This window comes from Palaemon carinicauda, chromosome 30, assembly GCF_036898095.1.
Source record: "Palaemon carinicauda isolate YSFRI2023 chromosome 30, ASM3689809v2, whole genome shotgun sequence".
Taxonomy (NCBI): Eukaryota; Metazoa; Arthropoda; class Malacostraca; order Decapoda; family Palaemonidae; genus Palaemon; species Palaemon carinicauda.
This window is the reverse complement of record NC_090754.1, coordinates 98,171,176-98,199,098: the sequence shown is the minus strand read 5'-3', so window position 1 is coordinate 98,199,098 and position 27,923 is coordinate 98,171,176. Positions and strand designations below refer to the sequence as shown.

At 39.6% G+C, this 27,923-nt stretch overlaps 1 protein-coding gene across 2 annotated transcripts in view; it reads left to right on the top strand.

Moving 5' to 3' along the window:
- The window catches only part of LOC137623360 (piezo-type mechanosensitive ion channel component 1-like), a 178,092-nt gene that overhangs the window by 32,155 nt on the left and 118,014 nt on the right, over positions 1-27,923 (top strand). The window contains exons 2-8 of one of the 2 annotated variants that reach the window (XM_068354191.1): positions 5,926-6,066; positions 8,582-8,647; positions 9,125-9,211; positions 18,877-19,051; positions 19,336-19,499; positions 25,036-25,771; positions 26,047-26,318. In XM_068354191.1, coding sequence (XP_068210292.1) covers positions 5,926-6,066; positions 8,582-8,647; positions 9,125-9,211; positions 18,877-19,051; positions 19,336-19,499; positions 25,036-25,771; positions 26,047-26,318 — 1,641 coding nt within the window. The remainder of the gene's footprint in view (positions 1-5,925; positions 6,067-8,581; positions 8,648-9,124; positions 9,212-18,876; positions 19,052-19,335; positions 19,500-25,035; positions 25,772-26,046; positions 26,319-27,923) is intronic. The other variant, XM_068354192.1, reaches the window with a different exon arrangement.

Here is a 27,923-nt window from a genome sequence, read left to right as displayed (position 1 = left end):
GTTTCCTCTTAGGCTGAGGTCCATCGTCCTGAGAGGGTTTCCTTTTTCTGGACATGCCCCACTTGTGGAGAAGGTTTCTATTCTCCGTGGCGGCTCTGTCAGTTATTTCCTTGACAAGGTCAGAAGGAAACAGGTGCTTTCCCCAGATGTTGGAGGAAATCAGCCTCCGGGGTTCGTGTTTCACGGTGGCACCGGCAAACACGAATTCACGACAGGCTCTACGAGCCTTTATGAAGTGGTACAAGTCCTTCATTACTGTCAGTAAGTGGGATTTGGCTAGTACCATGTAGTGATCTGGTACTCTTGTGTCACAGGCCATCACTTCCAGTTGGACTTGATGAGAAAGAGATGCCGCAAGCCTCTCCTTCGTGTCTTGTTCCCGGCGAAGGAGGTGATCGTTGAGCTTAGGGAGGTCTTCATTAAACTGACGTCCGGCGACGTCAGGATCGAGCCTAACCACGACGAAAGTATGCTGAACATCTTTCCAGTGTCGAGCGTCAGGGGGGGTCACAATGGAGAAGGGTCTGCACTCCTCCAGTGCAGGGCAGGGTTTCCCTTCTTCCGCCGCTTTAAGGCATGCAGCTAAGGCCTTTTCCAAGAAAGGAAGAACCGCAGTGTCAGGTGCAACGTATGTAGGATGCTTCTTGCTCAAAGCCGGAAGCTTAGAGCAGGTAAAGCCCCTACTCTTAAATGCGGAGGCTAGCATAGCCTGGGCCTTTGCGAGATCGAACACTATCTCTTCTTTAGGTTCGGTCTCTTCCTTCGAGGCAGGTTCGGAACGAAGCCGGACGTAACAGTCCGGGTAGGCCTCGAAGCTTGGGAAGAACTCCACATCTTCCAACGGGACCGTGCCGATCTTGTCACTAACAAAGATCCTGCCGGTCGCAATAACCATATGCTCTGCATACCTCCACGGGTTGGCATGAGAGCAAGCTGGGAGATCCTTGACCGAAATCTTCTTCGGTTCTCTGGATCCAATCATTGACCTGATGGACTCCTGGTTCTCCTTCAGCCTGTCGTCCATGACGGCTCTAATCAGCCGGATCAGTTCTTGGGTAGAAGAGGAAGGATCCGGAGTCGAGGAGGTAGACGGAATGGACATTTCCGTCGGTGTAGGAGTAGGAGGAGGGATGGACGAGGGAGCAGCTCCAAGCTCCGACTCGGTGTATTCCACCTTGTCTTCGTCCTCTTCGGCTCCTTGAGCCATAAGCGTCTTCTCCGTGTCTTCCGAGACGTCTGAGATCTGTTCATCATCCTCGGAATCTAAACGACACTCGTGCATGGACTGAGCCATGACCACATCAGGTTCCACCGTAATTTGGACAGTGGGGATTGCTTCTTTTGGTACCACTGAGTCAGGGGAGGCCTTAGGGAACAACAGGGACCTCAGTTCTTCGGTGGCCAGGTACGGTCCAGTAGCATTTTTCTGAAAGCCACGCACCCACTTGCGCAGCTTTTCACGAGAAATGTCTCTAACCTCCGCTGAGGGAGGGTTATGGAAGGCCTCAACTAGGTGGGCCTGGCAGACCGTACAATCCAGTGGATTCCAGAACTTCAAATCCCCTTTCTTGTATGCACAAGGGGCGTGAGTCCTGCAAGCCGTATGCCCGTAAAACTGCGGGCGTTTCACAGCGCAGAAGGCGAAGTCACACTTCATCTGCTCCTCCTGTGGAAGAAAGAGAAAATGAGTATGGGGGAGTCATAAGAATGGCTCTTAAACTAAGTTAATATTAATCATTAATTTTAACTTAAAGAAGGTGTGATGCATAGAGAATGAAAACAGTAAAGGAGAACACGCTCCATGCATCTCGCCCGGCTGGTTACCATCAGCTTGGTCCTGGGATAATCCAAATGACCGAGATCATTGGATATAGTTTCCTAGGATTCCCAGTATTTTGGAACTCCATGGAAAACCAAGGACAAGATTGGGATCGAATTCATTCGGTTCCCAGTTAAGAGCCAGAAGGCCTCATTAAAGGTAACTGCTTCTGGCAACCAGCCGTGCTAAGATGCACATAGCATGCTGGAATTAGAAGAATGCAAAGAGACAGCATGATCACTAATAGAGCAGTACTAGGTACTGATCTTAATAGCAAAAGCAGCTTATCTGTTTGCCATGTAGGGCTATCCTAGTCTTATGATAGCTACAGTAAGGGGGTGCAAGTATTCTTGACGCCTCCGAGGCATCCGGCAAGCCGCCGGCATGCCGGAGCTCGCTTCAGCATAGATTCTGGCATTAGAACAGACAATTTTCAAAAGTCAGTTAGATACCAGGATGGCGGCCGCCGGCACAACGGCGGCACGCCGGCAGGAAGCGGCGGCTCCGGCAGTCGGAGGATGCCAGGTTGGTGACTGGGATGAGGATGGTAAAGGTAGTATCGGGTTGCCGGCAGTATATGCCGGCACTCCGGTGATCGACCGGCAGGCGGACGATTAGATAGGAGTAGGAGAGCCGCCGGTAGTAGCCGGCGGCAGCCGGCAGTCCCTCGGTACACGGGGGGCTGGCAGCAAGGGTAGGGAAGTCACCAAGAAGGAGGCAGGCATTGCCGACAGTAGAGGCGGCAAGAGACCGGCACCCGGATAGATAGAGAGACAGGGGGAGGGGGGAAAGGGATGCAGGAAGTACCGTCAGGGTTCCAGACATCCCTCCCCCTCCCTGAGAGGGTGTACCCATGATAGAGGCAGGCTCTAACATCCATGAGCAGGGGTCACTAGGGACCGGGAGCTAGGTAGCCCAAGGGAGGGCTAGGGAACACCCAAGAGGGGGGGGGGGGGAGACTCCCATATGCAGAACTATACTAGTAACTAACCTTATAGGACACTATGAAGGTATATGTACCAGAGTGGACTGCACAAGGAAGCTCGGGTAGCCCTACTCATCCACCCTAAGGAGGAGTTGTAGGACAGGGGACAGATGAGTATAAACTAACCTAAGCATAGGCTAGGCTATACAAGAGATAGGTGGGGAGGGAGAAGAGAGAGGTCTTCCCAGGAAGGGTTTCTGTACCAGAGCGGCCACTAAGGGAAGGGAGGACACTCCCTAACCTAAGATCAGGCTGATCGGCTAAAACGGTGCAAGAGTACAGTTTCAGCATGGAACAGAGAAACCTTCCTAACCCGACCTAGAACAGGGCTAAAAGTCCTGAACTAGGCAAGGAAGAAGACATATCGCTATCGCAGGAAAGTCATAGACTATCCTAGCCATAGAGGTAGGCTAGCCTAACCTCACTCTCAGACGCAATCCTAAAGGGGGTTCATTCCTTTAGGGAGGACCGAGAGGCGATATATACTCTATTAGACAATTAATCCCTTTACTCAGAAAAGGGATCAAGGCTAAATAGAGGGAATGCCAAGGCAGGGGATGAAGGAAGCATATAGGGGTCCTAAGGTTAGGTTAGGCTAGAAAGAATCACTGACTAGCCTATCCCCTATATGGTCCCTGAAGGCGAAAACATTTGCATCACTGTCAAAAGTATTGTAAAATAATAATGCCACTATCTTCATAACTTAGTCTAGGATCACTAATAAATCATGCATGAACACTTGTATGTAGGCTCCTGGCCTGGGGGCTATAGTAGCCGACTGGTATGAGGTCAATCGATGACCGATAAAAAGCGTCTAAACACGATATAAAAGTTCCTAGCTATGAAGACTAAATAAACTAATGTATTCGATTAGTATATAATGCCGGAAGCGTTGTTGTGGCTAACTAAATAAGACATGCAAAACAACAACGACGCCATAAAATGGCGGGTCCGGTAGAGGCACAGCTCTGCCACAAAACATCAATTATTTCGCAAAATAATATTTACTTTACGGCCAGAGCTTAATTAAACAATACTGGAACCTTGTACTCAACTTTCCAGAAGAAGGCGAGGCTGAAGGTAACGACATAGCGAAGATGCAAAGCGATAAAGATAACACAAGGGAAAATCCGTCTAAGTAGGGCAGCTACTAAACAAAGGATAAAGACGGGCGTGACGTCATCAGAGCAATGGCGTCCGTTTGTTTACGTCTCGAGTATCAGTAGTAGCCACGAGTGAGATTAGCTGTGGAACGGCTCCCAGCTATTCTCAGCCCTTACACACCGAAGCATTAACTCTGTTCGGGGTGAAGATAGCTATGTGGCACGTTCAGACATGCGTGTCCCCTGTTGTATTACGATGTCTTAAAGGGAAACCTTTGAGATACTCGCTCCAGAAGTTAGAATTCTCTGATAACCTGTGGTTAAATTCTCTGGGAATATCTTAGTAGTCTTATACCCAAGGAAGTTACCAAACAGGAACCTTCCATCAGGACGCCATGGCTTGAGCCCAAAAATAGGAAATGTAGGCAAACATCTTTCCTCCACAGCATAAAAACAAATCACCTTCATAAAGGTGAGTGAACTATTCTCACTGACATACCAAGCAATTCCAGAAGACAACACAATTAATAGTTAATGAATAAAAACCACAAAGGAAATGCCCAATTCATTGTAGAGTTGGTTCTAAATAACCACTATGAAAGTCTTAATTATATAGTTAACCAGTGGTTGATAATGAACACCTTTGTAAACATTTAGTGTAGTTGATTTATTTTACTTCAGTTCTCAGCTATTTGCTTTGGAAACCAGACTTCGGGGATATGTTACTTTAATGCAAAATAGAAAATCTATGGTTGCCAAAATCTTATGGAAACTCCTACCAGGGTGAAAAAATCTGAATCTGGGTTACCAATAGCTGCCAGATGTCACTTTGGTTGGCAAGAGGGAAGGGCCTAATTAGGGCTCTTTCTCTTCACACACTGAGCATGTGCGAGCAGACTTGCCTCCTGATGAGTGCAAGGCCTTCCCAAATAATGACTCGCATTATTGGCATGTGGAGGTCGTCCATGTACCACTTGCCAGAGCAGAGTAGTGACAATGTTTACAGTGTTTACGATCGAAGTGAGCTGCAGCTGAGCAAAAACCATTTAAGGGATGTTATATGAATTATAGGTACAGTAGGTATGAAACTTCAATTTTATGCCATATACATGAAACATATATTTTCCCAACTGATTATCTTGTGTTTGTTATGCCTTTCTGACTATTATTATTGCTGCAAATCGCTCGTTTTTTATGTTCCCCCATCTAAAGCCCCAGTTTCCAACTTAAGATAGGAGAAGGTTCCCAATCACGAAGTAAGAATCCTCTCACCAACCAGGAGGTGAGACTGATCATTCATGCTCAGGATGTGTGGGTAAAGTGCTGTTCTCTTAAAGAGAAGTGAATAGGAATATTTTTTTTTCCTTTTTTAGGGGTAACGTCAATATTGAGTTTGCTTCGAGGACAAAACAATATGAACATTGAGGGAGGTTCATAAAAGTAATCATTTAATCATTATCTCATAAGATTTTAGAAATAATTGTTAATAATACAGTACCTCAATACATAGTTTTATTATTTTATTTTATTTTTTTTTAGATCCATTTTAATAAGGTCTTGTCTTTAGTAATATATGGACTTTGTTTTTTATCACTTTGGTGATCTGAGAAATTTCTGTAGATTGTAAATTTAATCTTACTCCAAATTATATTACAAAATATAATTGATAATTCTTGCAACTATTTATAACTTAAAGTATCATTCAAACTAAGGTCCAGGGTGTAATAAATTTTATAGACTATTAATCTGAATTTAGTCCATGAAAAAAAGTCAAATTCCAAATGGGAATTATTTTATAGTTTAATTTTGAAATATATTTTATAAATAGTTAAATATTGCTTTCATAGAAGCTCAGTGTTGTTATTTAGGTGTTAATATAAATTCTCAAAAGCTGCAGAGAATGTATATCGAAGTAAATTCTTTATGTATCAGCATGTCACATTCAGTGTTATGGTGATATAGTTACTCTCCCCAAGTAAAATATGATGTTAAAACTATCTTATTTCGTTGGAATTTAGCATAATGCCATTGCAAGAATCACCAGTATCACTAAGGAATGTCAACATTGCTGAGAAACAGTCTAAAGAAGATCTGAAAAAAGTTTTGAAATGTCAGAAGAGCGAAGTGCCTGATAAAGTGGCTGTTTCAGCCAAGCGCAGGTAAAGAAAGCTAGTAATGGGAAATGGTGGCTTACTTAGAAGACTAGTTTTATTAGTGTAAAAGTAGAATATCAAAATTTACACAGAATAGGACTTGTGTTAAATGAGAATGTGCTTCATTTTTGGAAGTTATCTTGTAATATATAAAGCTGGGAAAATCCTTCTACTGACCAGCCCTGCAAGAGTAAGAATTTCCACTAGGTGGTCTAATTAAACTACATAGAGTAATATCAAGTGTATTCCATTACTTCTACCATAGATCTGTAACTATTTGATTACAATGACACAGAGCTAGACATTTTAGTGTCATATGTCAGATATGTAAAATATTATAAAATGATGGAAGCACAAAATGTATTCATACATAGGATTATTTAATTAAATTCACACAGTTTTCTATGAAAGAGTCTCAAATTTCAAGCATCAGTATTGGGAATATCTGGCACTTCATTTCTGCTAAGATTAGCATCCATTAAAAGCATTAAAATTAGTGAGATAGTGTATTTTATTACATAAAAGGAGTAACAATAAAAAATTATTGGAATGATCCAAAAATAGGTAAAAAAGATTTCAAAAATACATTTTATTATTAAACAACTAGTAGTGTTAGGAAAGGGCAGTTTAGAAAACAGCTTAAAATTGAAAAAATGTATGGAATTTATTCTATTGCATCTTTACTTATATCTGTAAGTGGTGGTGGGTTGGAAAATATGAAGAAAAGCTTTTCTGGCTTTTTTATTGCTTTTGTAGCCATCCTTTAAGCTAGAGACTGCTTGATATCAAGATGGTGAGTGAAGAGTAGATGTTGACTTCCCTTTCTCTTTGATCCTGTTTTCTTGTGTTGTTTCAATCCCACTCCAGTTTTCATTGCTACTCTACTGTGCATATTTGTGCATTTTTTCATCAATCAAGTTAGCTAACATAAGATTGTAGTTTTCAGTTTTTTTTTAATTATTGAATTTGATATTTCAATATGTTCTTAAAATGTTTCTTTTAAATATCATAGTGTATGATACATGTATTGTACATGCTTCTCTCAAGCATTATTTTATTTCCTTTAATTTTGATTATTGTAATACCAAAAGTAAAGCTGGTTGGTTGGTTAGTTTAAGATTGCCTTACCTTATGTAAAGCACAGGCTCCTGCATTGGCAGCCCGTGAAAAAAGTTAGGCATTGCATAAGGCAGTGGTATAAGATTGAAGATACAGAATGCAATATAAGGTTCTTTCTTGCCCACTTTACTAAAATATACTGTATATATTAATAAGTTAGCCAAATGAATGGTCTGGTTAAATTACTTACTGAATATATCTGTAAATGAAAACAGTTACAATATACAGTACATGTATATGGAAAAATAAAATTATTGTACAAAATAAAATTAAGAATACTGTAGTCTTATATGATATCTATAAAAAGAACCACACAGTCATATTCAAAGATTTAAGAGATATAAAAAAAATACGTTAAAACTTATTGTACAGGACAAAACATAATACAGTACATACATTTAGTTACTAGGGTTGATTGATTTGTTTGCGTATGTAAATATTGTAACCTCTTTTCTTTTTTATAGTTTGGCATATATTTTGAATTTTCCTAACAGACTTCTCAAGTAGACTTTTGACACTTTACTTTTCAATACATGCCATGGAAATTTTTTATCAAATGGATTACCTTGGCATGATTGTTGATTTGATAATAATGATTTCTACAGTATATAAATTGATAAATTTATGCTTTATTCCCTGTTGCTAGTTTGAATATTACAATAAAGCTCCTGAATTACAGTACTGTATTCCCCTAAGTAAACTGCCAACACTTAACTCTTTCTGGAACATTTCTAAAAATGTCTCGCCAATCTGTATTAAGTCTTTTGGTAAATTCTCCTTTGTGAGAAAAAGTTTCAATTTGTGATCACAACTAAAGTACACGCCACAGGAAGCAGTGAGGCATTAGGTTGTCTCGAATTAGGAGTACAATATAAAGGCTTATTGATTTGTGATGTTTGGATAATGTACTGCAAATTATATTCAAATTACAATTTTCCTCACTGATTGGTAATTTGCCATTCAAATACATCTAAAATGCCTATCTTCATATTAAATATGCTTTGAATTAATATTCATTGAATTATGAATACCAGCACTAGAAAACCAATTACTTTACTGGTTTCAATACTATTAATCTTCTACAAGCATTGAGAATACATAGTAATTAATTTGTATCCAGATATATTTCCTATGGCCCCCAGTAGAGGAAATTGTAAAATTCTTAACGATATTGATATCTGAAACGATTCATAAATAAGGTACTGTACTGTGTATATAAAACTGTCATCTACCCAAACTCAGAATCTCATTTAGATTAGAAATATTTCCAGCAGACCTTTTTTGCTTTTGCTTATGAAATTTTATTTAAGGGGTACAGTATTTGCTTTTTATTTCTGAGATTTTGTTTGTGTGCTAATTGGTGGTGGAATAACATTTGCTTGTGTGCTAATTTTGCCTTCAGGTATGGAGGACAGGAACCTTTAGAGATACGAGTTGAAAAAGCAAGTGAGGACAAAACAGATGACAGGTAAGGCTTCTTCTCTTTTCCAACACAGGGAATTCTTTTGCATTTATATTGCTACGGAACTTTCCTTATACAGTAATTTTGAGGATCAGAGTTGCCTTTAATTTGCAAGCATGTTATTCAATTGCATATGTGACAATAGTTATATCCTCTACATTTAACTACATGGGGATAAGGAAAAAGTAGCGTTTTTGTATTAGAAATAGCATCCTATACAAAACCTAATAATAAGCATTATATCTCAGTGGAATTCATGTCCTTTCTTGTCCACGTGTAATGCCCCTAAATAGTCATAATTTAAGATTGTTTTCTTCAAATGTTCTGTTCTGTCATTCTTTGGGCTTATTCAAGATTTCTAAGTACTGTAATTATTAAACATATATTTGTGTGGTCACAACAAAAATAATTACAAAAGGAAAGTGGTCGTATCATAATATTATTGTTATGCTGTATCTCTCTCTATGAATTGTTTTACTCCAGTGTGGACTTTGTGGATTTACCAGAAGGAGGCGAAAAGGAATTCAAGAAGGAACAGCCCCCTTTGGTCAGACTCATGATTGCATGCTGGTGAGTTTGTCTTCAAGGATTGATGTGCTATTAAGTAAATGTTGTATTATACAAAATGAATGCAACATCGTTATGAAACTCTGTTGTTGTTTTATGACAAATAAATACACCTCCCTAAAATTTCTTCCCAAAGTAATTACAGTAATATCTTTTAGTATTACAGCCATTATTATTCAAGAAAAACTATAGGTGTAATTTTTGTGCGTATCTTGAACAGGCCTTTGTGCCATACCCTTCACAAGCAACTCTGTGAAAACCAACACTGCAGTTACCCCTGACAATGGTAAATTACATTTTCAATATTTAACTTAGCCGGTGATTATAATAGCTGCAACTCTGTTGCTCGACAGAAAACTCTAAGGTAAAATTCGCCAGCGATCACTACACAGGTTGCGGGTGTGCCCAACAGCGCCATCTGTCGTCCAGATACCCAGTACTCAATGTAAACAAAGAACTCAATTTTCTCTCTGTTGTGCTACCGACAAGACGTACTTATTCGCTGTTGCTAAACTGGATTTGTTTTCACAACTAATTGGTGAAGTACATTATTCTAGTTTTGAGCTTTCGCTGTGCAGGCTTTCTCTTCACAAATCCTTGAACTCTTTTTGATTACGGATTCTTTGTTGATGACTTTTTGATAGTTTTTGAATTCCCCTTTGACCAATTCAAAATGGCTGACCCTTCACAAGTCCCAAAATTTAGGAAGTGCAATGCTAGGGACTGTTCAAGGCGTCTTCCGAAGGCCTCTATCAACCCTCACACTGTTTGTTCCAATTGTCGGGATAAAACCTGTCAATTGGAAGATCGATGTGAGGAGTGCATTGGGCTTTCGGAATTCGATTTTATCGAATTCCAAAAGTATACACGTAGGCTAGAGAGAGATAGAGTTAGGAGAAGTTCCTCTCGTTCTATTGACATTTCCTCTCCTCATGCCCCACAACCTATTCCTTCCCCTGTAGTGGTTGCTCCTAATCCCCTTCTGGCACTCAGGAACCTTCGATGGCTGATATGATGCGTGCCATCCAAGCTCTGGGTGAGAGAGTTGAGTCCCTGGCTAGTGACCGTAATCAGCTCATGGCGGATGTGAAGGAGCTGAAGTGTAAAAGTGCAGTGGGAAGTGTTAAAGTGAGTGATAGTGTTGTGGATAGTGTTGCGCTTGAGGGTTTGTCTGTTCGTGCCTGTCATCCTCCTAGTCTGGGACCTCTTGCAAGCTCCCAAGTCCAGGGGAGAAGCAATGTCGTACGACAAATTGGTTGAGAGGCTTTAATCAGCGAACAGACGTTCCCTCCGTGGTATCGGGCGTATCTACCCAAGATCGCCCCTGCCTAACAAAGACGAGAGAGCCCATTTATACCTCGTCTTCGGAAGGTGTTTCTCGCAAGAAACAATGGACCAAGGTCTCACGACCGTTAAAACGCAAGTCGGTCCCTTCCGCACAAGTCCAACGGCCCAGCTGTAGCCACTGGGTCAGTTCGGACTCGCTGCAGTCATCCGATGACTGCTCACCTCCTAAGAGAGGCAAAGCGGTACCGCTTCAGACAGTTACACCGTCTGTCGCCGCACCTGCTCCTGTAGACCCTAAGTGGTCTTTACTGCAAGACATGCAGTCTCAGCTAACGTCACTTATGCAGGACTTTCGTGCGGAGAAGGTTGCTGCCGCACCAGCTAGTGCAGCTCCTTGCCTACAACCACCCACACGATCGGTTGTGCGTCCTGGGGACGCTGAGGTAACCTTCTCACGCACTCCAGTTGAGAGAGTTCCGCCACCCATGCGTTCCAGTGTGATCTGCCAGCCGCATGTTGACGTTCAGCGACGCACGGAGGTATCCGTTGACGTTCGTGAGGTTCAACAACCGTCAGAGTTGTTTTGTTTTGACGCGGTGCGTCAACCTCCGCAACCCAGTGTGGTTGCCACTACTCACCCACATCAGTCTAGACAGTCTGGAGTAGACGCTGTGCGTCCCCGCGCTGCTATGGTTGTTGCCAGCTCACAGACTGGGCAGCAGATCCATGACGTTGCGTCCGGCTCAGTCACGCATGCACCCGTGCGACCGGACTCAGCTAACCAGCCGTTACCCACTCCGTTGCCGTTCCCTCATCAGTTCTCGGATGAGGGACTTTCTGATGATGATGGTGCTGCACACGTAGATGAACCGCATTCAGAACTGGACGAGCCTAAGTCTACGCAACCCTCTTTGGACTTTAGGAAAGTTTTGGCCCTGTTCAAAGAGATGTTTCCGGACCAGTTTGTGTCTGTGGCTCCGCGCTCTCCTCCGTCAGAGTTTGTGTTAGGCATGCCGTCAACCACTCCTGCCTTTACTAGACTCGTCCTCGTACGCTCGTCCAAGAGAGCTTTACGAGTGATAGGAGAATGGCTGCAGTCCAAAAAGAGTTTAGGGAAGACAGCCTTTACGTTTCCCCCTGCTAGACTCTCTTCTAGATCGAGCATCTGGTATGCCACGGGAGAAGTTCTCGGCTTGGGAGTTCCTGCCTCTGCCCAGGGCGACTTCTCAAGTCTTGTAGACTCTCCCCGCCACCTAGCCATGAGACGCTCAAAGATATGTTGGTCATCTTCGGACCTGGACCACCTTTTGAAAGGTATATTTAGAGCCTTCGAGGTTTTTAACTTTTTAGACTGGTGTCTAGGAGCTCTAAGCAGAAAGATCTCTCCGACAGAGAAGGAGACTTCCTTGCTCATTATGTCCTGCATGGACAAGGCCGTACGTGATGGGTCTAATGAGCTTGCTGCATCTTTTGTGTCCGGAGTCCTTAAGAAGCGTGAGAACCTATGCTCATTCCTTTCAGCTGGAGTTACACCATGCCAGAGATCCGAACTTCTGTTTGCTCCTCTTTCCAAATGCCTTTTTTCAGAGGACCTGATTAAGGAGATTGCCGCTTCTTTGATACAGAAGGATACTCACGATCTTGTTGCGTCCTCTGCTCGCAAAGCCACCCCTTTGCCTACCTTGTCAGCTAGACCAAGGATGGACACTCCAGCGTCCCGTTTTATTCTGCCCTTTCGTGGCAGAGCCTTCAGCAGAGGAGGTGCTCGTGCCGAAGGGAGACGTGGAAAGAAGAAAGGAACCAAGTCCTTTAAGGGCAGAGTCTGACTGCCAGCTTCTTCAGACAGCAGTGGGAGCCAGACTCAAGAACTTCTGGCAGACCTGGGAAAAGAGAGGCGCAGATGCACAATCTGTGAAGTTGCTCAGAGAGGGGTACAAGATCCCGTTTGTACGAAAACCCCCTCTAGCAACGTCTCCCATCGATCTCTCTCCCAGGTACAGAGAGGAAGACAAGAGACGAGCATTGAAACAGGAAGTGTCTCTCTTACTAAAGAAGGGAGCGGTAGTCAAAGTCCTGGACCATCAAACCCCGGGATTCTACAACCGTCTCTTCTTGGTGTCAAAGAAGACAGGAGGGTGGAGGCCGGTGCTAGACGTCAGTGCGCTGAATGTCTTTGTCACAAAGCAGACGTTCTCCATGGAGACCACAAAGTCGGTTCTAGCAGCGGTCAGAAGGGAAGACTGGATGGTCTCGTTAGACCTAAGGGACGCCTACTTCCACGTCCCCATCCACCCGGACTCCCAACCTTTTCTGAGATTCGTTTACGAAAAGGTTGTCTACCAGTTTCAAGCCCTGTGCTTTGGCCTAAGCACAGCTCCTCTTGTGTTTACGAGGCTGATGAGGAATGTAGCCAAATTCCTTCATTTAGCGGACATCCGAGCCTCCCTCTATTTGGACGACTGGCTTCTCAGAGCTTCTTCCAGTCGTCGCTGTCTGAAGGATCTAAAGTGGACTCTAGATCTGACCAAGGAATTGGGTCTCCTTGTCAATATGGAAAAGTCACAAGTGGTCCCATCCCAAACTATTGTATATTTAGGGATGGAGATTCACAGTCTAGCTTTTCGGGCTTTTCCGTCGGCCCCCAGAACAAGCCAAGCCCAGTTATGCATCCAGAACATGCTGAAGAAGGAACGATGTTCAGTCAGGAAGTGGATGAGTCTGATAGGGACGCTATCATCCCTGGAACAGTTCGTGTCATTAGGAAGACTACACCTCCGTCCTCTTCAATATCACCTAGCATTTCACTGGAAAAAGGACAAGGCGCTAGAAGCGATCTCGATCCCCATTTCCGAGAAGATGAAGTCTTGCCTGACATGGTGGAAGGACAGTATCAGCCTCAGAGAGGGTCTGCCCCTGGCTGTTCAGACTCCCAACCACGTTCTCTTCTCGGACGCATCGGAGGTAGGCTGGGGCGCGACATTAGACGGTCGGGAATGCTCGGGAATATGGAACTCGAGTCAAAGGACAATGCATATCAACTGCAAGGAGCTACTGGCAGTACATCTGGCCTTGAAAAGCTTCAAGTCTCTCCTTCAAGGCAAAGTGGTGGAGGTGAACTCGGACAACACCACGGCTTTGGCGTACATCTCCAAGCAAGGAGGGACCCACTCACTGACGTTGTACGAGATCGCAAGGGACCTCCTCACCTGGTCAAAAGGTCTAAACATTTCGCTAGTAACGAGGTTCATCCAAGGCAACTTGAATGTCATGGCAGATTGTCTCAGTCGGAAGGGACAAATCATTCCAACAGAATGGACCCTCCACAAGGATGTATGCAAGAGACTTTGGGCCACCTGGGGCCAGCCAACCATAGATCTCTTCGCAACCTCGATGACCAAGAGGCTCCCAATATATTGCTCACCAATCCCGGACCCAGCAGCAGTTCATATAGATGCCTTTCTCCTAGATTGGTCACATCTAGACCTATATGCATTCCCTCCGTTCAAGATTGTCAACAAGGTACTGCAGAAGTTCGCCTCTCACGAAGGGACAAGGTTGACGCTAGTTGCTCCCCTCTGGCCCGCGAGAGAATGGTTCACCGAGGTACTTCGATGGCTAGTGGACGTTCCCAGAACTCTTCCTCTAAGGGTGGACCTTCTACGTCAGCCACACGTAAAGAAGGTACACCAAGGCCTCCACGCTCTTCGTCTGACTGCCTTCAGACTATCGAAAGACTCTCGAGAGCTAGAGGCTTTTCGAAGGAGGCAGCCAGAGCGATTGCTAGAGCAAGGAGAACATCCACCCTTAGAGTCTACCAATCGAAGTGGGAAGTCTTCCGAAACTGGTGCAAGTCAGTATCTGTATCCTCGACCAGTACCTCTGTAACTCAAATAGCTGACTTCCTCTTATACCTGAGGAAAGAACGATCTCTTTCAGCTCCCACTATCAAGGGTTACAGAAGTATGTTGGCATCAGTCTTCCGTCACAGAGGCTTAGATCTTTCCAACAATAAAGATCAACAGGACCTCCTTAAGTCTTTTGAGACCACGAAGGAGCGTCGTTTGGTTACACCTGGTTGGAATTTAGACGTGGTACTAAGATTCCTCATGTCAGACAGGTTCGAGCCGCTACAATCAGCCTCCCTAAAAGATCTCACCTTAAAGACACTTTTCCTGGTATGCTTAGCCACAGCTAAAAGAGTCAGTGAGATTCATGCCTTCAGCAAGAACATCGGATTTTCATCTGAAACGGCTACATGTTCTCTACAACTTTGTTTTCTAGCCAAAAACGAGCTGCCTTCTCGACCTTGGCCGAAATCGTTCGATATTCCAAGCTTATCGAATATGGTTGGAAATGAACTAGAAAGAGTCTTATGCCCTGTGAGAGCTCTTAAGTTCTATTTAAAACGAACTAAACCTTTACGAGGCCTGACTGAAGCTTTATGGTGTTCAGTTAAGAAACCATCTTTGCCTATGTCAAAGAATGCTTTATCCTATTTTATCAGACTGTTAATACGAGAAGCTCATTCCCATCTGAGTGAGGAAGACCAAGCTTTGCTGAAGGTAAGGACACACGAAGTTAGAGCTTTCGCAACTTCCGTGGCCTTTAAACAAAGTAGATCTCTGCGAAGTATAATGGACGCAACCTATTGGAGAAGCAAGTCAGTGTTCGCGTCTTTTTATCTTAAGGATGTCCAGTCTCTTTACGAGGACTGCTACACTCTGGGACCATTCGTAGCAGCGAGTGCAGTAGTGGGTGAGGGCTCAACCACTACAATTCCCTAATTCCATAACCTTTTTAATCTTTCTCTTGAAATGTTTTTATTGTTGTTTTTGGGTTGTCCGGAAGGCTAAGAAGCCTTTCGCATCCTGGTTGATTTGGCGGGTGGTCAAAGTCATTTCTTGAGAAGCGCCTAGATTAGGGGTTTTGATGAGGTCCTGTTGTATGGGTTGCAGCCCTTGATACTTCAGATCCTAGGGGTCGATCAGCATCCTAAGAGGATCGCGAGGCTCCGTAAGGAAGACGTACTTAAAAAGGCAGAGTAATTGTTCAAGTCGACTTCCTTACCAGCTACCTATTTATTTTGTTTTTGTTATTTTGATAACTTCTAAAATGAAATAAAAATTCTTAGCTCATAATAATGTAAACATATTTTGCTGGTCTCTACCCACCCCCCTGGGTGTGAATCAGCTATTATAATCACCGGCTAAGTTAAATATTGAAAAATGTTATTTTGATAATAAAATAAATTTTTGAATATACTTACCCGGTGATTATAAATTAAAGGACCCTCCCTTCCTCCCCAATAGAGACGCAGTGGAACGAGGAGAAAATTGAGTTCTTTGTTTACATTGAGTACTGGGTATCTGGACGACAGATGGCGCTGTTGGGCACACCCGCAACCTGTGTAGCGATCGCTGGCGAATTTTACCTTAGAGTTTTCTGTCGAGCAACAGAGTTGCAGCTATTATAATCACTGGGTAAGTATATTCAAAAATTTATTTTATTATCAAAATAACATTTCATAAAAGTGCAGGTTATTTGAGATCAACTACCAAAGCTAATTTTATTCCACATTGTTTTGATGCAAAGTAGTGCTATACTTATTTGGATCAATTTTTTTATTTGTATGAAAAGTGTTATTTGGTATATAGTACTTTAGCTATCTCTTCCATTCTTTCAGGTTAGTCACACTATTCAAATTAGCATAACTAATTTTAGTTTAATGTACAGAACTAATATTAAGGAAGCTTGTGCATTATGTGGATAGATCACAACTTAATACGGAAGGGTTTCTATACTTGACTTGTCTGACTTTTAAATAATCTTACATGTGATAAGTTTCCATTCAACATTCATATACTGAGGGTATTTTACATTGAATATAATTAAGACTTGTCATTATAATAAAATCTTTGATGACCATTCAGAAGGTTAGTAATCTATCCCACTGTTTTGGACTACTTCCCCTTAGTGTTTAAGAAAATGTACAGTAAAACCTCCTTTTATGTAGTAATAAAATTTCGAGTCCCTCTGCCCCTTCTTGGTGTCAGAATTCTGCATAGAATAGGCGATAAATTCTAAGGATTTTTTTTTTTTACTTGTTACTACTGGTATTCACTTGAGAACTGTAATTGTATTTTAAATGTAAAATACACTACAACAGTATGTACATAATGCAATAATGATAATGATATAGTACAGTGATTTTAAGTCTTATACTGGTTATATTAATATCCCTATCTCTCTCATACATGCGTACTGTATGCCTTTTACCATTCTATACTACACTAAACTGCTAAGTATAAGATATACACATGTATACGGTATATTGCTGTAGTAATATCATACTGTCTAGTATGTTAGTAATAGTAATAGTAAAACAGCATTGAAATATTAAATACACAATAACTATATCACCAATACTTGCAAACCACTGTACATGATACTGTACTCATACTGAATAAAGACAACACCAATGAAAATTATTAAAAGGTGTTGTAAATACATACTGTATAGGTATGTGTAATATTTGATAAAAAAAATACATGATAAAATTTTTTATATGTGATCTCATATTATTATTATTATTATTATTATTATTATTATTATTAAAAGGAGGAGATTAACCAGTCCTGATATGAAATTATTCAAATGTTCTCTCTCTCTCTTTTTATTTCATCATAAGCTTGAGTAATTTTCTTTTAAATAAAGTCCTATATGATATTTCATATTGAAAAATAATAATATTAGAATTTATATTAAATTTCAGATATGAATACTTTCTTTTGTAAACAAAAAATGGGCACTTTTTCAACCAAAGCTCTTTAAAGGCATAAAGAAATTATATCGTAATATATATTCCACTCTGTTTCAAATTCTTTTTTCATATTTGCAATAAATCTAAATACCAATGTACTCATATCTTTAAAGCTAAAGTTCCCAAGCTGGAGCTTGACCACTGACCACAACTGATCCAACAAACACTAGCACTTGCACGCGCAAATCTCTAGTTTAACGTATACGTTTATCTCTCTCTCTCTCTCTCTCTCTCTCTCTCTCTCTCTCTCTCTCTCTCTCTCTCTCTCTCTCTCTCTCTCTCTCTCTCTCTCTCTCTCTAAAATGAAGAAAGACAATTTAATTGTTAAAATTGTATCATGTTTGATTTGTTTTCTTATGTGATTCTAGATTAAAAAGATTATAAAGTTAGAATTTATGTAAAATATCTTATCTCATAACTATCCTATTTGCTTGGGTAAATTTGTATACTTTTTTAGAAGCAAGCTTCTTTAACTATAGCACAAAAGGAAAACATTAAATACATTCAACTCTACTCATATTTTTTAATTTTAATAGAAAAAAAAAATATATGATTTTCTTTGCCTTTAAAATCAGAATTCTTTAGAGGTTTGTTTGTTTCTTTTTTCTAACATTTTTCTAGCCCTGTACAATTTTCTAAATTGGTATCAAATGTTCACCTTTATAAAAGCAAATTTGTGGTTACCAAATTCGCGGTTAAGGTGAGACTGTACTGAAGAACTCTACTTGTCTCCTCTTTTACAACAAAAGTTCATAATAGATAAAGGCCGCCAGCTATGATTATCAGATGATTGATAATTTCATACCAAAGAGAGAAGCTGTTGCAAGAAATGAGAAAACAAATCAACAACTATAATAAAATGTGAATAGACTCTGTTAAGAAGCCATTAAAAAGGTCTCTGTTACACTAAAAGCTTGTTCGGTCACTTGGAAAATAGGATAGCAACTCTTCCATGCTTTAGACACTAGATGAATTAGTACTAATATTTGGGAAGCTATGCAATCCATAACTTCCTCTGATAGGGTTGATACTAAATATGGCTAACATTAAGCCAACATTATGCAATTTAGTTCAAACTATATTTGTGTGGACCTAATGTGAGTATTTTAACTTGAAAGATATAGGATTTCCTTTAAGTAAGGACTAAGTAATTACTATAAAAACATAGATCACAGTACATCAGTACCAAAAGCATATGTAAGGAATAATAAAAGAAATATTATGATGGCTCATATGACTTGTGTATTCTGCAGTATCTTTGCCTTACTGTATGCAAAGAATGATATATGATATCTATTTTATCTATAGTATGTATAGTAATGCAAATCCTGTGAATATCAAGCACTGTTGTATTATGAGTACATAAAGCACTAACATTTCTCTTAAAATTAAATGTACTTATACACATTTACTTGTCATGGCACTAGTGCTTGGAATTTATTGAAGTATGAAAGCATAGACATGTTAAGGCCGATCATTCTGGTTATGTATTACCAGAATACAGTACAGTATATGGTGTGATGGTTTATTTCATCATTGATGCATTGTATTTTACTTTTAGGTATGCTATCTTGTCAAGATCAGAGTTGGTGTCGTACATTATGATCTTTGTCAACCAAATAAAGTCTGCCAGTGTGCTGTCTTTACCTCTGCCTCTTATGGTCTTCCTCTGGGGGTCTTTGAGCATCCCAAGACCCACTAAAACATTTTGGATTTCAGTAATAGCGTATACAGAGGTAAGTCGCCGATTGTGTTATTTTGGCCTTGAGTTGCTTCAATATTGTTTGCCACATTATCAATTATAATGCAATAGTTTCATAACTTGGAATCGTTTTATAGCAGCAGTTTTGATTATTTTTGGTGTTCTTAAAAATCTGGGAAGAAAATCTCATAAGCTACAGCTAATGTAAAGAGAAGACTTGAAACGTAGATGATTTTAAAAAATTCAAAGTTAATTACTCATTGTTCCTGTATTTTGTGGGATGCATACCAAAATACTTTATTTGTCTTTGACTTTCAGCTTATTGTGTTGGTCAAGTACCTATTCCAGTTTGACTTCTTTCCTTGGAATCAGATGGAAAGACTTAATGCTCCATTTTGGCCACCTAGAATAATTGGCGTAGAGAAGAAGAACAAATATGCTGTTTATGACTTGGCTGTTCTTCTGGTCGTCTTCTTCCACAGGTGTCTCTTTCACCATGTTTGTTTGTTATATTTATTCCCTTTAAATTAAAATTTTGACCTCCTTTATTTTAGGAAAATATATTTAAATAAATATTTAGCCACTGTGGTCTTAGTCATTCATTTTTGTCATTTTTGTCAGCTGTTACTTTATGGCCAATTAAATGTACAATAGTACCTCAGTATACATGTATAACTTATTCTAGGAGGAAGCTTTTAACTCAAACTGCTTTTAAAGTAAAAAAAAAAAAATTCCAGAAGAAATAAAGGAAATTCAGTCAATGCATTCCACATGTTCATAAATACACTTATGCACTAATTTTTAAAGGTTTGCAATGGTGATTATTGAGCAATTTAACCCCCTGACATAAGTACAGTAATGAATACAAATTAATGATTCACAATGAAAAATAGAAATAGCACTTAAAAAAATTAACAGGCATGGAAATTAGATTAAAAAGTCTACATAGAAAAACTCTCCTGTTTTATTTGAAAGCCATGAAGGGCATCTGCCTCATTTCTCACGCGAGCATGATGATCTACTTATGTGCTGTTGTGGCTGTGGTGATGGATGGATAGATAGAGGCTACCCTGATTGTAGAGCCTGTCGGATTGGCACACTGGGAGTAGGTTATTGTCTTCTGAAACACCCATTACGAATGCAATAATCCAGCATTCCAGGGAGCCTATCCGATGGGATGCTATAGCACATATTTCATCTGGTCTTTCCAGCTGGCTTAATATGTACTGTGGAGAATTTTTTAATGGTTACGGTCTGAGTGGGAACTTAGTCCGGGAGAGTCTCCTTATAACAGTTACATAAAGTTCAACAGGGGAGGATATGAGCACTTACTCTCGGGGCACAGACACCCTGCTAATACTTTACTGTCACAATTCACAAACCATCACTCTCTAAATAAAAAAGGGGGAAATTTTACTGTCCAGAGGCCGAAGAACTCCACACGTAGAACTATCAATAATTTATGGCCTACTCTAGCTTTGTCAGGTCTATAGTCATCTCATTCTCAGGCTCTGTTCCGGCTCCGTCCCAGCTACCCCAATGAAATGCTGGACAGTTATTTTACGTTAATGTAATTAAGACAAAATCCAAAATGGGAGCAGTGATGTAAAGTAGTTTAAAAGTTTAAAGATAAGGATCTTTACCTTCGAAGCAAATATATTAATGCAAAGTACATCGCTGTTACCACCTATAGACTTACTCTTCAAATATTGGGTATTTTGTCCCGTGATCAACTATTCATTTCACACATTAAAATAAATGAGGGAGCAAAAATACTAAAGAGGTTTAATTAACCTAATATTGATTTATTCACAAATTTACATCAAAGAAACGGACATCTTAACAAAGACAAAAATGGAATAATAAAGAGAATGCAAATTAAAAGCAATTCAAAATTATAGAGATGATGGTTTAGACACGCGGTCTGCAGTAATCAAAATGGGGTCTGGCACGTGGCCCACGTGACCCAGAGACTATGCTAGTCTCCAAGCAAGAAATAATAATGGAAAAATATTTACACACAATCCCACCGCACACAGTCCGAATATTGTAATTAGCCAGGTTCCCTATAAAGTTAAAATTAGTCTAAGCTAATAAAAAATGGGGGAAAACTAAATGGCCATTGATGTAGTACCTGCACTCCTTTGATGATCAGTCCTATGCCCGTGATAGCTGTTGACCTGGTTGTCGCACTAATTGGCACGTTGCACTCTTGCCTGGCTCACCCCAAGAATCCTCGTTGGCTACAACTATGGTATCCCAGGGTCCTCTTCTTCTCAATCTCTCCGACCGGCAGCAACCTTTTGTAAGTCGAGTTTTGGGAGAGAGAGTGCGGGGGGGTGAGCCAGATGTGCACGGGTTCAATGACCAGGCAGGTCAGCAGCCCAGGCCAGCTTCTCGTTAAATGGGGTCGACTCTACGGTCGAAGAGATCACCTGGCTTCACCTTTCCAGACAGGTGAGGAGCTTGATGCGCACGGTAATCCATTGGGGTTGCCATATCGGGACTTCAGGACAGGGCAATATATTGTTGCTAGGAGTGCAGCGGAGGCAGGATTTTGTACTAAATACTTAGAGAAATCTTGCTGCTCTAAGGGAGTTTATATATACAATACTCCTACCTATTCTGGCTTGCTAAAATAATATTTTAAATGATTAATTAGCAATGGACTGGTACGATGGGCATACATCTTAAAATTAACAAACCTTAATTGGTATTGAGAAATATAAGATGCATTAATTCAGCAGTATTGGAATTTATATAAAATGTGCAGTTTAGGAATTTAATCTCGACCCATGTAGTTTGAGGAAAGAACCAACATACGCCGGGGTTACACTAAGGCCCTCTAACGTGCGTATCTACGCTGTGACGTCACGAGCATGGCGTGCGCCACTGTCAACAAGTTTAGATTAGTCCTCCCTATGTTTCGTTAAAGAAAACTAGATGTAGGAGAGAATGTTTAAGGGGTAGCTATAGTATTAGTAGAAGAGAGCTAAAAATACGATTAAAAGAAGAGTGAAGAAAATTCTTCACACCCTGGGGATAAAGGGGAGAAAAAAGGGAGGGGGGTTAGTTCCGGCAAATGTGATTCAACTACTTGTTAGTATGAGCGAGATAAGGTTACTGGCTGAATGATGAGTGAAGTTGTTCTAAACATCATCGTCCGTTTAAAGTTAACAAAACGCTGTTAACGTTAATTGAAATCAATTGAATCAAAAGTTATGCTTTCACGTGAATTTGGGGAATATTGAACCACGCAGGCAATGCTTCACGGAAGCGTTAAGTTAAGCATATGCTCAGTTTTAACTTTAAATGTACGATGCAATAATAATAGAACGATTAAAAGTACTCAATTCTTCCCACCCTAGGGGTACGGATAGAGCAAACAAAACGTAAGCCAATAACGGTCGAGTTCAGCAACAAGTCAGGCCAAATGACAAATTGAAAATTATGGGGGTGAATCCCAATCCCGGTCTGACACCCAACGTTTTACATGAAATGTCTTTACATATAAAATGACTAGCGTGATGAAAGCTTTGAATTTGTCGCCTGACAAAAGGAGGAAAGTTACCTCGTTCTCGGCGTTAAAAGGTGAAAAGTTATTTGACACTAGCCTGAATGATAAAATGAGACAAACTAGGTCCCTGGGGACATCGTATTTCTGACAACTAAGGTCTTGGATGTCATCTTCAAGGGAAACGTTTAAGATGGGAACATTAAAAACAAAACTTAATTTCAGCACGAGCTGAAGGATGTCAGGGGGATTATAGCAACATGACAAGTTGTCAAGGCAAAAATTAAATTCACGCTTTGAAGTTAAAGCAAGGGATTGGCTGAAAAAATGCTGCTGAATGACTTGGCAAAAATAATAAAGGCTTACAGTTGCGTCATATAAAACTGAATAAAAATAATGAATGCTGTTCAATGTACCGTTATCCTCAAACAAAGTGATTTGTAAACAGGCTCTAAGCTCCGGTGCTAGGTCTACCTGTGTGACCTTCACTAAATCCGCCGTCAGTGCACAAGGTTCATTTCTGACTGCTAAGGTCTTAACCTTGTGATCACGCGGCTCTTTCTGAGGGCGGGTTTCAAATCCTAACGGGGATGTTTTAGCGTCAACACGGGTTAGAGCGGAAGTTACGGGCTTAAAGATAGGACAGTCAGGCAAAGCGAGCACTGGAAAAATTTAATTCTGAATAAAACTTAGAATTAGACAAAAATGTTTACAATCTGAGGTTATATAATAACTTGACTTGACCTATTACATGTGAATAAACCTTAACCTAAGAAAAGAAATAATGCAATGAAAATAATATAAATGCTTGAAATAATTCTGAATAATACAATGTTCACGTTTGACATTAAATGAATAAAATAACCAGATCACTTTACAAAAATCTATACTTCCTACAGGGCCGTTTACAAAAATCGTTATACAATGCCAACACTCACCCTAATACAATAAATTCAAAATCACCTTTCAGTCTTGCACACTTTTTAGACACAGGATTTGCTTTGGGGCACCGAGTCACTTAGGAGAGGACACACTAATGTGATGAATACTTTTAAAAACAATACACTGGGTTACGGGCGTGAATGAGAGAGGGAGAGGGGAAGGAGGCTATCTTCTGGCTGCAGTTTTAACTCTAACTCTACATCTGTCTGTCTTTGACTCCAACCCAACCTTGGGTCACCATATAATGTATATAAAACCTAAATGCTTCCAGAACCTTCCAGGATCCAGGTCTGGTAGCATGGAACGGTGCCCAAGCATCAAAGTTTCCAACTAGATAAAAATGTTGAGGCAAATCGGGGAGGTTTCAGACAACTCTCAGATATACATCAACGCATCCGCGAGACGACTATCCCTGCTAGCGTTGCCCACCTATTGTCCCCGAAATAAAAAAAGATATTCTCTCATCGGGCATAGCGAAGCTTCGAAAGCAAGTGTCACTGAACATTCTCTCTCTCAAACATGATGCAATACATCATAAAATATAAAAAAACATTACCTAAGCCCTTGTTCCTATCTTGCACAAATTCTAAAACACTTTCAAATAGACTACGTAATACTTCGTAGCAAACATACGTGAAAATAAAAAGTTAATTCTTAAAAAATATGTAAATTCACATATATTAACTTGAATAAAAAGGTACAGTGAAATTCACGACGATAATCTTACGTAATTTACATAAAATACTTATATCTACATGAGAGGGGCTCATTTTATGGGCTGGGGATCATCTCTTCAATGCACAAATAAAAACAATATATGAAATATAAATAGAATTATTAATATACTACGATATTTACTCTACACTAGACCAGCTTCGTGGGAATATGTATATGTATTGTATATATTTGTATGTATGTGTGTGAATGAATATATATATATATATATATATATATATATATATATATATATATATATATATATATATATGTATATATATATGTATATATATATGTATATGTATATGTATATATATATATATATATATATATATATATATATATATATATATATATATATATATATATATATATATATATATATATATATATATATATATATATATATATATATATATACATATATATATATATATATATATATATATATATATATATATATATATATATATATATATATATATATATATATATATATATATATATATATATATACATATATATATATATATATATATATATATATATATATATATATATATATATAATTTTATTCATAAAGACCTATCTCAACTTATATAAAATATTTAAAGCATATTAATTTGAGAATTGCAAACAGTATTTCATTGCACCAGAGAAAACCTACACATCGCAAGATGCTCTCGTTCATACAGTACTTGTCCACCCAAAAATGTGTAAGCTGAGGTATTACTGTATTCTCAAATTATATTTCCTACTTTTCAGTCACTATACTTGAGTCGTGAAAGGCAACATTAATTGTACTAGAATATACTTAAAGGTATTTTCTGAAATGTTCTTTACAGGTTCATGTTAAAGAGTTTGGGACTGTGGAAGGAATCTTCTGACATGAGTTCCTCTGAGTCAGCCGATTCTTCTCCATCTCATTCTTCACACTCGTCTTTCACCCAAAGCCGTACTTCATCCTCTGCACAGCCTCTTACGGGAGGGAAAAAACCAGAGGACTCGACAACTTCGGGTCCTACGTCAAAAGAGGACAGCTCTCACCTTTCCCAGTCAGGTGACGGCTCCATATTATCCTATACCAAAGATACATCTCTGCTCTCAAAGGATACTGGAGAGAGCTCTTTATCTTCTAAAGATACTAAAGACAGTTCACTTATCTCCAAAGAAATCAAAGATGGTTCTTTAGCATCTAATGCAAAAGAGGGTTCAATGGTTTCTAATACCAAAGATGTGTCCCTCATTTCGAATGCAAAGGATACTTCTTTACCCTCTCAAACAAAAGATAGTTCTTTGCCCATTACCACCAAAGAAAGCTCCTTGACTTGGCAGGAAGATGAAAGCTCACTCCTTTTGAACATTAATGATGACTCCCTCATATCAAGAGCTAGTGAACCATTACCTTATTCAACTCCAAGACATTACCGACAACTTTCTGAAGATGGAAGATCAGTCACAACTCGTTCAGGTTCTGATGTATCAAGACCCTCGCGTCACAGATCGGGCAGTGAAATTGCTTACAGACGAACTTGGTCACCTTATCAGACGCACAGTCGTGAATCATCTCTAGTGTCTCAGGTCTGGATAGTTCATTGTTTTCTCACTTCATTACAATATACCAATTGTCAGTATTGTTTTTAATGTTAACATAAAGGGATAATTATGTGGATTACATAGTCAAGTTACTGTAGTTTGGTAGAATAGCTGACCTTTACCTAATAACAAATACTATATTATTTAAATTTGTTTTAAAGGCAAAACTCTTATAAAATATTCACTAATACTGTAGAATATGTTGAAGTTTTCCTGGTTATGATTATTCGAAATTATCTAAATAATTCTCAATTTTGTAGGTACCTGGAGGGGCTGCATACATACGCTCATCCTCTCTAGTATCAAAACCTCATCATCGACGTCACTTATCCGAAGGGTCTCGAGTTTCATTTAGTCAGAGGCCATTGTCCATTACATCTTACTGCACTCACGTATCTCAGTCTCAAGCTTCAGAATCTGTACATGTAACATGTGCAGCTTGTAACCTGCAAGCGCTTAGGGACTTCCAGAAACCTGATATGGAAGAAGTAAAAGAGAATATCCAACAGTTGCCAAAGTTAGCAAAAGGAGGGTAAGTGTTCAACATGAAGATTTTAGAATTTACCTGTTTGTTGTGGATAAAAAGTGATAGAACAAGAGAGCTTATGAGTGATCCATGCCCTAGGCAGCATTTCCCAACATCACTCGATAACTTTAATGGCTTTTCAGCCCCATTTGAAACATTACTGCTTTTAACAGATCCCCTTGATGTCTTTTGTAAGTTTCAGTAACAATTGGTCATTTTAACAATGCAAGGGCATTAGTTCAATGCTCATTCTCCTCTTTTATTCAAACTCTGGATTGATATGAGAGGATAAACTCTAAAAATACACTACCTCGACCCATGGAATTTAAAACACAACATACCCTGTATTATACATTTTAGTAAATGATCATTTTTGTTAAAGCTCTTTAATAAGCACAGCACCCTTTTATAATTTTTATCGGCTGACCATGGTTGCAAAACTTGACAGTTATCTATTTGGGCATACAAGGCAGTATTAGTCTCCATACAAAATATTTCTGTCTTTAAATGGCAAGCTGAAAAGACTGGGAGTTTTGAATAAAAGAAATATAGTACAGTACAGTACAGTATTAAGCTTTAATTTTACACTAAAAAATTTCCAGGTGTAAGGACTTTGGTCATCATGCATATTTTTATATTTTGGTAATAATATATATTATTTCTATGAACCTCCCATGATGTTCATATTGTTTCTCTGAAAGTTTGATTTATTGACATTTGCCCCTACAATTTTTTTAATTTCCCACTTTCTTTCATTTCAATAGACGAATTCAGTAAAGTAATGAGACACACTAGCGGTTAATGGCCAGAAGCAAAACTGACGTGCCCGAGACCCTTTGTCTTTTCAGTCTCTGTGGTGCATTGATTAGACATACTTTGTCTTCCAGGTTGTCAGAAAATCTATTGCTTTAGTGCATTTTGCTATATCTTCCTCAAGATTTATTTGAAATAATTGTGCAGATTGTTCAAGCGAGTTGTTTCTCGGTGATCATGATTCGCATTCTCTGTCTCGTATTGTGAACTGTACAGTGATTTAAATAACTGCTGTTAGCAGTGCAAAAGCTTTACTATTTCTCTCATGGGAAAATAGGTTTCAATGATTGCAAACCAAATTAAAAGTTCCAAGCACAAAAGGGAACATTTTCTTTTTCTTTTTTCCCGGGGGGGGGGGGGGGGATTCAGTGAACGGGCTAGTTGTTTAGAGGGGAGACAATGATAAAAACCATGACATACCAGCACCATATTCTATATAGCACTTAACCAGCCATGTTTTTATACTGATAGATCAAAAGCTCTTAACTTCTTTAGCTTCTTTGTTAAAGCTCAGAAGACCAGTGAGGCTTCACTTAAAGGTGGTAATTCTGACCTTACCTGCCCAGTTGCTAATCCTAACCTGACTTCTCAATTTGGGTCTAGTGGTAGTGTTACATTCAGTAAGGGTTCTGATTCGAGATCTTCTCACAGAGCCTCAAATTCTTCATTTACTTTAGACTCTTCTTCTAAACCCTTCCATTCCTGTAATCCTAGTTGCACTTTTAGACAACTAGATTGCAAGGCAGATGCTAGAGTTTCTAGTCTGGAACCTAATATCCCTCCATTCCCTAAAGTACC